General features: G+C 41.3%; 1 protein-coding gene across 1 annotated transcript in view; it reads left to right on the top strand.

Moving 5' to 3' along the window:
- CDH9 (cadherin 9) overlaps positions 1-12,129 on the top strand; it is a 125,606-nt gene that overhangs the window by 94,862 nt on the left and 18,615 nt on the right. The window contains exons 6-9 of the mRNA XM_030552226.1: positions 2,155-2,342; positions 8,131-8,384; positions 10,364-10,500; positions 11,837-11,958. Coding sequence (XP_030408086.1) covers positions 2,155-2,342; positions 8,131-8,384; positions 10,364-10,500; positions 11,837-11,958 — 701 coding nt within the window. The remainder of the gene's footprint in view (positions 1-2,154; positions 2,343-8,130; positions 8,385-10,363; positions 10,501-11,836; positions 11,959-12,129) is intronic.

Raw genomic sequence — 12,129 nt, 5'->3', positions numbered from 1 at the left:
GAAATTAGGCCCAAAGGGGAGGAAGAATTTGCATGTAAAAGAGACAGGAATGAACTCCAAAAGCTTGAAGAATAATTTGATTTATTGAAGGGGCTAGAAAGAAGGAAAACTGACAGACTCTAGCAGGAAGCCACTGTGACTTGGACTAAGTATGTAAGGATTGGTTTTTAAAAGGTACAGTGGCCCCCACATAACTAGTAGACCTGAGCCATGAACAATATAAATGATAGGAAGGACAAGAGCCTTACAGAATTGTACCATGTGCTCATGAAAAAATGGACACTTCGGGAACTGAATTATACCCTAAACCAAGCTGATTAGCTTATATGCTGACAATATGCAGGTCACTGACATTATCTCAATTACAGTGATGGCTTTCAGAATAAAACTCACCCAAAGAAGGCATTGCCCTGGTATTTCTGGACTTCTCACATCAGGGAAAAACTGAAGTGTCATGACAAAGTTTGTGCTTATAGGATTTCTGGCTCAGTTGCCAGGATGAAAAGTTTAGATAAGCCTACAAATGGAAAAGGTCAGCCTTTGGAAGGCTGGTTGTCATTAGGTCTAACTTCTAAACAGTTTTCAGCTTGTTGTAAGAGAGTAACATGAATTTTGCAGTCTCACTGGTTGCAGCCCACCGCTAATTTTTCAATTATAGGGTTGATTTTCTAAGCACCAATACAATTCACCATCATACTATATCACCCATTTTTTTCACAAATCTCTAAATATAAGACATTTCCATTAGTCAGAGATCATGATATAGGTGCATGACACTGGGCATAGAGACTCACTCAACCTGCTTTAGGCCACACAAGGATCTGTTATGATCAGTGTACTTGGGAAAACTCAGAAACTGCTCTCTCACTGTGCCCCAAAATGGATGAGAGGGTAGAGAAGGGCTATGGATACATGAGGGAAGAACTAGTCACATCAAGTGACATAGGCTGTATGTGCTATAGGCTGGTGTAGTTTGTACAGTCTGTCTGTTCGTTAAACCACTCAAATAGGGATTGTACCTTCTTCAGGCACACTGCCCTCCCCAAGGTTGTGTTGGTCAGGCAAGGCTTCACAATATATCCTACATGGGTACCAGTTTATAATTGCTACAAGTGGCATGATGCTAGTAACTAAGTAAGCTGTACACATGACAGATAACAAATATTCAACAAATTGGCATGCAAAATGTCTGCAAACTTCTCAGACCTACTTCTTACTAGTAAGTATTTGCCAACACTGTTTTAAGAATTATTTTAATCCTGTATCTTGTGAATTGAAGTTCACGTTATATTTCCTGATTGTGATTATCAAGGGACTCATGTAATATTATTCCTGTTCTGCAGGAGCATAACTTTATAGTTAGTCTTTTGGTGCACTTGCTGGGAAAAGAGACATTTAAAATTTACCTTCTGTACTAAGATGTGCAAGGTTAAAATTCCTTTGTCAATAGCATCCAGGCTAGTAAAACCTGATTCCACAAGCATTAACAGAAATCAGGGATGAAATGTGTCCAAAGTGAATTAATTCAAAAATCTGAACACATTTGTACAACTTTCATACAGTTCAAGCAGTTAGCAGGAATATTAAATATTACATATCTCAAATGCTTTTTGCAATATATTGTATTATGTGTTTCCATGAAAAACTTATATCTCACATAAAACACACTTAAAGCTGTTTAAGGCAATTTCAGAATAGAAAACCTTGTCTATTGTATTTTAGTTTCTTCCTCAGATCTATTCTGTTTTATAAACTGTGGTTCCTAGAAAAAAAAATAACTGACGGTATCATTGAAAAAAAATATGTAGAAGATAGACAAAATAAATAAAGCCATTAACTACTCAGGGTCACAATCACTGCTGTATTATCGTACTTCTATCTATGTTCCTTTCATCTGAAGTACAAAAGAAAAAGTGTATAAAGAATACAGTACTAAGTGCCTTTGAAGTGTCACACTTTCATAAAAAAAAAAGCAAAACTTTTCATTGAGAGTCAAGCCGTTTTTGTTTTAAAGTTTACTCCTGATGACTAAGAGCACTTTTCTTAGAATGTTTCAACTTTCAAGGCAAGTTAAAAAAAAATCTAGGGGAAACAAATGGCATTTATTATTTAGAAAGATGAATGACTAAAAAAAGTTTGATTTAACTTTTCCAGGTACTTACCAATTCAGCTCGCCTGAGTCTGCATCGCTTGGGACTCCTCTCGGCAGAATAAAAGCCAATGACCTCGATGTGGGTGAAAATGCTGCGACTGAGTATAGCATTTCCAATGGGGATGGCTCAGACGTGTTTGATATCATCACTGACGAGGACACACAGGAAGGGATTATAACCATCAAAAAGGTTTATTTTTGCTCTCTCTCTTTATACTACACTTAACACTCCAGGTAGTTTTTTTCTTTCCTCAAGGGGGAGGGAAAAGGAAAGTCTCAACTGGGGTCACCTGCTGAGAAGCTGTATTGGTTTTGTTGTCCTCTTTCTTCATCAGCTATTGTTATTCCCAAGGCTTGGGGGAATTTACTTCGCATGTCACTTGACATAAAGCAATATTCTCAAGAGCTGCTGTCTATCAAAGACACACTCTCACAAACAATAGTTTTGAATCAGAGGGGTAGCCGTGTTAGTCTGGATCTGTAAAAGCAGCAAAGAATCCTGTGGCACCTTATAGACTAACAGACGTTTTGGAGCATGAGCTTTCGTGGGTGAATACCCACTTCGTCAGATGCATGTAGTGGAAATTTCCAGGGGCAGGTATATATATGCAAGCAGGCTAGAGATAATAAGGTTAGTTCAATCAGGGAGGATGAGGCCCTGTTCTAGCAGTTGAGGTGTGAAAACCAAGGAAGGAGAAACTGGTTTTGTAATTGGCAAGCCATTCACAGTCTTTGTTTAATCCTGAGCTGATGGTGTCAAATTTGCAGATGAACTGAAGCTCAGCAGTTTCTCTTTGAAGTCTGGTCCTGAAGATTTTTTGCTGCAGGATGGCCACCTTAAGGTCTGCTATAGTGTGGCCAGGGAGGTTGAAGTGTTCTCCTACAGGTTTTTGTATATTGCCATTCCTAATATCTGATTTATGTCCATTTATCCTTTTCTGTAGAGAATGTCCAGTTTGGCCGATGTACATAGCAGAGGGGCATTGCTGGCATATGATGGCGTATATTACATTGGTGGATGTGCAGGTGAATGAACCGGTGATGGTGTGGCTGATCTGGTTAGGTCCTGTGATGGTGTCGCTGGTGTAGATATGTGGGCAGAGTTGGCATTGAGGTTTGTTGCATGGCTTGGTTCCTGAGCTGGAGTTACTATGGTGCGGTGTGCAGTTACTGGTGAGAATATGTTTCAGGTTGTCAGGTTGTTTGTGGGCGACGACTGGCCTGCCACCCAAGGCCTGTGAAAATGTGGGTCATTGTCCAGGATGGGTTGTAGATCCCTGATAATGCGTTGGAGGGGTTTTAGCTGGGGACTGTATGTGATGGCCAGTGGAGTCCTGTTGGTTTCTTTCTTGGGTTTGTGTTGCAGTAGGAGGCTTCTGGTACACATCTGGCTCTGTTGATCTGTTTCCTTATTTCCTCGTGCGGGTATTGTAGTTTTGAGAATGCTTGGTGGAGATTTTGTAGGTGTTGGTCTCTGTCTGAGGGGTTAGAGCAGATATGGTTGTACCTCAGTGCTTGGCTGTAGACAATGGATCGTGTGATGTGCCCAGGATGGAAGCTGGAGGCATGAAGGTAGGCATAGCAGTCGGTAGGTTTTCAGTATAGGGTGGTGTTAAGGTGACCATCACTTATTTGCACTGTGGTGTCTAGGAAGTGGAGATTGGTCCAGGCTGAGGTTGATGGTGGGGTAGAAGCTGTTGAAATTGTGGTGGAATTTTTCCAGAGTCTCCTTCCCATGGGTCCAGATGATGAAGATGTCGTCAATGTAACGTAGGTCTGACTACCAAAAGGAGGCCGCCAGACAACTCTCCAATACCAAATTCTACAGGCCACTTCCCTCAGATCCCACTGAGGAATACACTAAGAAACTGCACCATCTACTCAGGATATTCCCTACACTAACACCCGAAAAAATCAACATACCCTTAGAGCCCCGACCAGGGTTATTCTATCTGCTACCCAAGATCCACAAACCCGGAAATCCTGGACGCCCCATCATCTCAGGCATTGGCACTCTCACTGAAGGACTGTCTGGATATGTGGACTCTCTACTCAGACCCTATGCCACCAGCACTCCCAGCTACCTCCGTGACATCACTGATTTCCTGAGGAAACTACAATTCATTGGTGACCTTCCAGAAAACACCATCCTAGCCACCATGGATGTAGAGACTCTCTACAGAAACATCCCACACACAGATGGAATACAAGCTGTCAGGAACAGTATCCCCGATGATGCCACAGCACAACTGGCTGCTGAGCTCTGTGCCTTTATTCTCACACACAGCTATTTCAAATTTGATGACAATATATATCTCCAGATCAGTGGCACCGCTATGGGCAACCGCATGGCCCCACAATATGCCAATATTTTTATGGCCGACCTGGAACAACGCTTTCTCAGCTCTCGTCCACTCACGCCCCTTCTGTACCTACGTTACATTGATGACCAGTTTCTCCTCCCTTGGTTTTCACACCTCAACTGCTAGAACAGGGCCTCATCCTCCCTGATTGAACTAACCTTATTATCTCTAGCCTGCTTGCATATATATACCTGCCCCTGGAAATTTCCACTACATGCATCTGACGAAGTGGGTATTCACCCACAAAAGCTCATGCTCCAAAACTTCTGTTAGTCTATAAGGTGCCACAGAATTGTTTTGAAGTAGAACCATGAGAACATGGAGGGGTTTATTATCTGAACTCTGCAGTGTGGTCCGCAAGGGGTTGAAGTGAACAAGTTTGATGAACTCACACCTTTAAAGAGAACTAACTCAGTATAGATAGCCTGTTCTCCTGTAGCCTTCCTGTCTCTCCAATGAGGAGTCTCTTTTCTAGAGGTGCAAGGAAGGTTCAGCTCAAACTTCTAGCCAGGGCCGGCTCTAGGCAGCAGCGCTCCAAGCATGTGCTTGGGTGGCACTTTCCAAGGGGCATTCCAGCTTCTTTTTTTTTTGGCTTGGGGTGCAAAAAGCCAGAAGCCAGCTCTGAGCGGAGGTGAGCTGCAGTGGTGAGGGGCAAGGGGAGAACCGCAGGAAGTAACCTTGTGGGGAGGAACTGTTCCCCCACAAGCTCACCTCCACGCCACTTGCCACCTGCTCCCCCGAGTGCGCCGCCGCTCCGCTTCTCCCCCCTCCCTCCCAGGCTTGCCGCATGAATCAGCTGTTTTGTGGCAAGCCTGGGAGGGAGGGGGAGAAGCAGAGCAGCGGTGGCACATTCAGGGGAGCAGGTGGAGTGGAGGTGAGCTGCAGCGGTGGGGGGCACGGGGAGGGTGGCAAGAAGTAACCCTGGGGGCGGCAGAGGAACTGCTCCCTCAAGCTCACTTCTGTCTCCTCCCCCAAGCGCGGCGCTGGTCTGCTTCTCAGGAGAGAGGAATAGGAGGGGAAATGTGGCACGCCCGGAGGAAGAGGCGGGGCCGGTGATTTGGGGAAGGGGTTGGAATGGGGCAAGGAAGGGACAAGGTTGGGGCAGGGCTGGGGGAGGGCTGCGGGGAAATTTTTTTGCTTGGGGCCACAAAAATCTTGGAGCCGGCTCTGTCTCCAGCCTACTTGAAATCTGCCGTTTCCATCATACCTTGACAGTTACATGACATGTCAGTAGGTACCCTCGGATAAAAGGAATATACAAAACTTGAATTCATAGACAATCTGTGATTCTTTAGGGCTTAAAATTGGCCAGATAAGCATATTGAAAACTATTTTGATGTTATCTGAATACACATTTTAGGCTGTAGCACTACTTTGGGTTTGTCCGTGAGACACATCATATGGGGTAACTCCTGATACTTTCCATTACAGCCATTAGCCTCAATTATTTTTCTACTGAACATGTGAACTTCTATAAATATGAATAAAACTTTAAAACCCAAACCTTGCATGAACATAAATCCAAACTCATTTAAGCTTCATCAGCTGAGAACCTTTGCAAAGTGGTTCCAATAAAAAATTGGCAGTCTCATTTTGAAAATAAAATCAGTTGACAAAAAATGGAAAAATTATAAGTTATTTTCACATTTTTATGCAAAATAGAGCTGAACACATGTGGCCTGGGCTACTTTAATTACAGTACTTCCTAAATTTGAGTGCTTGATTTTGCAACCTTAACTTATTTTAATGTAATTTTTTGGAATATAACTAATAATTGATTCAAAGTTAAAACTGGAGCTAGAACAATTCATTCTTATTTTATTTTGATACAACAATATGCTGGATATCATAGTCAAGATCTTTGAAAAACTCAGACCCAAATAATTCATTCTATTGCACTTCTGATTGAGTCAGTACTTGATTATAAATACAGTTTTATAAATCATGTTTATGGGGGATATTTGCATTAGAATCCTATAAAAATTATATACATCTTTGTAAGAGAGGAAATACAGAATAGAATATAAATGATAAAACCAAGCTAGCCACTATCATAGTGATGTAATTATTAATGGACACACTAGTTATTCTCCTAGCTAAACCAACCTAATGTTTGGCAAACAAATAAAACCTTTAAAGAAAACCCACATCACCCATACTAAAACCATTTCTCTTCTTTTTTCTGCCCTTCTTCCAAGTTTCATCTCAAATTTGATGTACCAGATTGCCATTAGACAAGATTTTTCCCATGGTATTCTTAATACTGGCCATAATAAGGAAATTCAAAAATACACTCATGAGAAAGCTCTAGCTCTAATATTCTGGATTGATTGTTCCAAAAAAGAATTTCATATAAATTGAGGCTGAACATCCAAGACTTTGGAAGCTTATCCCAAATGATGATGCCTTTGAGATTTGCCCATCACTAATATTAATCCCCTTTGCAAGATTTCAATATGGAAAATGTTCACTATTGTGTGTTGTGGCAAGGCACCTTCTCAGTCTCCCCAGCCTCTGCTGCTTTTAGCCCTGGTGAGACAGGCTTGGGTAATGTGGTCCCCTTGTAACACAGGGGAAGTCTGCTCCCCGTATCTCCACCAGTCCTGTTTACAGTATTTTTATTCTCTTGTGGGAGAGAGTACTGCCTCCCCTCCTGGTGAGGCTCGCTGTCTTGCTGCTCCAACACTCCTGGCAGCAAGGCTCCTTCTCTCTCTGCTCTGCCCCCTCCTTCCTCCCCAGGGAAGGGTTTAAAAAGGTCTCAGGCCTCCCTAAGTTGGAATCAGCTGATCCTAATTAAACTCAGGTAGCTCCCCCTCAACTGATTCTAATTGCTACCTTGGTAACCCTTTCTCAGCTGAACCTGATTGACCTGTAGTTGCCTCCCAGTTGATAAGGAGGAGGGCCTTTTAACCCTCTGGGACTGATTCCTGCCCCTCCCTTGCAGCTGTCTGTCCTGAGTTTATCACAGTGTGTAGAGTATAGCAGATTTCAATTGCTTTGAAACATAACAATTTTCAAGTATGTCAAAGGTTGTTACAAGGAGGAGGAAGAAAAATTGTTTTTCTTAACCTCTGAGGATAGGACAAGAAGCAATGCGCTTAAATTGCAGCATGGGACGTTTAAATTGGACATTAGGAAAAACTTCCTAACTGTCAGTGTGGTTAAGCACTGGAATAAATTGCCTACAGAGGTTGTGGAATATCCATCATTAGAGATTTTTAAGACCAGGTTAGACAAATACCTGTCAGGAATGGTCTAGATAATTGGTCCTGCAACGAGTGCAGGGGACAGGACTAGATGACATCTCGAGGTTCCTTCCAGTTCTATGAAAGGAGAAAGTGACTTTACCAACTACCTAATCACTATTACCAAGCTACATTTTGCATAATAAATTAAAGAATCCCCTGTCCTGTACCTTAGTCATCTATAATTGGCTCTATAGTGCTGTGACTGATGAATTGCGTATCTCAATGTAGGAACCCTGTGCGGTCTCTCAGATAGGATTAAGGTTGCTAATGCGGTCCCTGATAACTCCTGCCCTTCTTATTATAGTGATGTAATTTTTTTTTACATTTCTTGTAAACTGACCCCACTTTTTTATTCTTTGCTCCCTAGCAGTTGGATTTTGAGAACAGGATGCTGTATTCCTTAAGAGTGGAGGCAGCCAACACTCATCCTGACCCACGCTTTTTCCACTTGGGGCCATTTAAGGACACAGCTCTCGTCAAAGTTTCTGTGGAAGATGTAGATGAACCTCCAATATTCAGCAGGAGCTCTTATATAATAGAAGTAGATGAAGATGCCAAGGAGGGAACTATCATCGGGCAAGTGATAGCTCAAGATCCAGATACCACCAAAAATGCAATAAAGTAAATATCAGTTCATGCACGGTGTAAAATGCATTAGATGTAGATGCTCATTTCATCTTTTTCTCAAAATGCAGTAAAGCAAATGGTACATGGTCTGATCCTGAGAAGTAAATAGCAGCTTTAATTCCAAATGAGCTCAGTGACAGTAGAGGACACAAATGAGCTAAGTGACAGTTAAGGGCACTGAGCACATTACAGGATCAGATCTACAGTGATCAAGTGGAAATAAATTGAGCAATCAAATATCTGTGGAGAACTGGTGACGGCAAGCAGACTTAATACATCACAGTATGTCTTTTCAAATGGAAAAGTATGGGGGTCAGCAGGGCCGGCGCTTCCATTTAGGCGGCCTAGGCAATCGCCTAGGGTGCCAGGATTATTGGGGGGCGGCATTTTACGGGGGGGGCAGCAGGTGGCTCTGGTGGACCTGCCGCAGTCGTGACTGCGGAGGGTCTCCTGGTCCCGCGGCTCCAGTGAACCTCCCGCAGGCACAGCTGCGGCAGCTCTACCGGAGCCATGGACCAGCGGACCCTCTCCGCAGGCACAACTGCGGCAGGTCCACCGGAGCCGCGGGACCAGCGCGCGGGGCGGCGAAATGGCCATGTGCCTAGGGCGCTAAAAACACTAGCGCCGTCCTGGGGGTCTGGCAAAAGGAAGTGTATAAGCCTGATTATAACAAACTCACATTGCTTTGCAGAACTCTCACTTATATCATTCGCAGGGCAATGCTATTTTACTTTATTTGTCCCTATTGGCAAGCTTATATAAGATGTTCAAGACAGTGTATTTCTATTGGATGAATGTGCATCTCTGCTGGTCAATGGCACTCAGCATTCTGCATCACACCTTGCAACAGGCTCAATCAATGAAAAAATCCCCTAGAGATATACTGTCTACCATGTTCTACTTCTTAAATATTTAATGATCAACATTTGCACAGCATATCAAATAAGAAATTACTGTGAGAAACTCATAACAATTAGGAGGTAAATGTTTGGTGCTGTGCTACTGCCGTAACTGTTAGCGCATCTGCTATTATTGTCTAAACTGAGATGCATATCACTGACCATTTGTACATTAGTGCATAGACCATGTAAATGTTTGTGAAACCTGCTTCAGCTACATTTCTGATTGAAAGTGAGATAACTCTGAATTATTTACTTTCTCAAAGTTCGCATTTTGGGGGAAAATAATATCATCAAGCAAACTGTGCATACACTCTTCATTCAACTGGTTTGTGATTAATGGTCACTAGCTCACTAGATCAGAGGATGACTATAAGTGTAAGTTATTCTTTTTTGGAAGGAAAAGAGAGATCAACAAATGCAATGTATCATTAATACTGGGTTATAGTCTTTTCAGCATTTTCAGATCTAAAAGCCAAAATTTTAAAAAAAGTATTTTTTAGTGATTTTCTGCCCATCCTGAGAAAAATCAAAGGTGCCTGGTCTTCAGCAAGTGGATGCTCAATGGTTATTGAAATTAAGTCCCTGTGATGGTGTCTGAGGTTTGAGCACTCAAAAAACTGAAGCATCCAAAATCTCTAATCATTCGTGAAAATCTTAACAAAGACAATTCAGTCCAAGTTAACTCACTATCCTTCAGAATTTATTATATTTCTGGGCTAAAATATATTTTGAAAAATGACTCATACTGAATAGCTTCCTATACAGGTGTGTTATCCTTCTATCCTATTTAAGACCAGTGCCATGAAACTGACATTGTATGGGCTATGCTAAGCATATGGAGTTTACACCCCATCATTCAGAAACAGCTAAAGTCTTAAATAACTTTAACTTGGTATTTACCGTACTCTGCACTAGTTATTCCCTATAGTAAGTACAGGGAACCTTACCATACTTCAAATGTTAAGGTAGCCTTACCTAAGTTAAAACTGGAAGCATTTAATGGTGGTTAATAAGCAAAACTGGAAAATATAATAGAAGAAGGTGATACACACTTGTATTATATCTTGACAGATATTCTGTGGATCGACACACTGACCTCGACAGAATATTCAACATCTATTCAGGAAATGGGTCTATATTCATCTCAAAGCCACTTGATCGGGAAGAAACCCCCTGGCACAATATCACTGTTATAGCAACTGAAATCAGTGAGTTGGAGATGGCTTATCTGAAGAGAATGTTAGAACACAGAAATTTGGAAATTCTTTAACAAATTTCCATTTTAAATGTTTTTACCAGATTCACCCTTGTCTGTCTTTAAAAATTACAGCCAAGCACATCATTTGCTAACTACAAGCCAGAAAACTCAACAGGGGTAACTTTTAATATAAAGCTTATTTCATGATTTACTTACTTTTTTCCCATATTAAAAAAAAAATCAGAGCTCCACTTCAGCTGTATATAAGAGGACAAAGTCAACATAACTGGCTTCCTGAGGATTTCCCTTGCATAAATTGGTAGAGAGCTAACATAGTGATTCTACATTGCTCCCTCAGGCTCTAGGAGAGGGGAAATTTATAAGAAAATGAGGGCATGGTTAGAGCATTCCAGCAATCCCAGACTGTCAGAATGGTCCTTTGGGGCCATGGGCAGACATTAGATTGGCCTTCAGGCTGCTCTAATTTACGCCAGGGATCAATCCAGCTGCAGTCACAACCAGAGTCCTGTAAAGTTAGTATATTACCTTTCCCCCCAGGCAGAAAAGAAAATTTGACCTTGTATCTTCCATAGGACCACACCACAGTTTAGTGATGGGCTCTATGACACTATTTTTCTCCTCCTTGCAACTTCTTCCTTTTTTTGGGGAAGCAGTGAGATTGACATTGTGTGGGCTGTGATGAGCGTATTGGATACACAGACTATCTTTTAGAATGAGCCACCCCATTTTTTTTTTAAGAAAGCTATTTTCTCCAAACACTGACCCAACTGCCAATATTTCCTTCACTTTATTTATCCCATTGACTATGATTTGACCTAGGAGGTTACTTGCAGTGGCACATTAACGACGAAGGCGTCAGATACATTCTTCCTGCCTTTGTAGTTAGACAGGGCTTTGAATTGATCCAGAAAATTTATCTATCCCTCCTGGATTACCTTCAGCAACTCCATTTTAGGACACAGATTGAAGAAAATAAGCACGTATATACTCACTGCTGTTTGGAATACATTGACAAACCAGACACCTTGGATAATTTAAAATTCTGTTTTCAACAGCAAATCAATTTAGACTGAGGTAGTTTTGCCTTAATATAACATTTTTCTTTTTAAAATAATGTAATGGGTTTCAAATATGAGTCTTAACTATATTAAATTATGTACCAGTAGAAAACTGAACATAATTGTAAAGATATGAGCATTTCTTATATGTTTTGGGGGTGGAGGAGAAGTAGATAAAATAGGCTTGATAATTTTACTTCTCTTTACTGTAAATCTTTCCAGTCCTTATATTCCATAGCTAAATTATAAATTATTTTCTTGTTCCAGATAATCCTAAACAAAGTAGCCAGATACCTGTCTTCATAAGGATTTTAGACATAAATGATCATGCACCAGAATTTGCCAAATATTATGAAACTTTTGTTTGTGAAAATGCAAAAGCAGGACAGGTAAATGCATATTTACTCTACTAGCAAATTTATGCCTGTGTCTTCTGTTGCTGTTTTTTATTTATTTCTAGAGTTATTCACAACAGAGGCTAACATCTCCATGACAATCCTGATTTGCACGGATGAAAAATAATGCATAATAAATCCTCCTATTGTATTTCCAAATTCAAT

This window comes from Gopherus evgoodei, chromosome 2, assembly GCF_007399415.2.
Source record: "Gopherus evgoodei ecotype Sinaloan lineage chromosome 2, rGopEvg1_v1.p, whole genome shotgun sequence".
In the NCBI taxonomy this organism is placed as follows: Eukaryota; Metazoa; Chordata; order Testudines; family Testudinidae; genus Gopherus; species Gopherus evgoodei.
The sequence above is the reverse complement of the archived record's forward strand: the minus strand, read 5'-3'. Positions and strand labels throughout refer to the sequence as shown.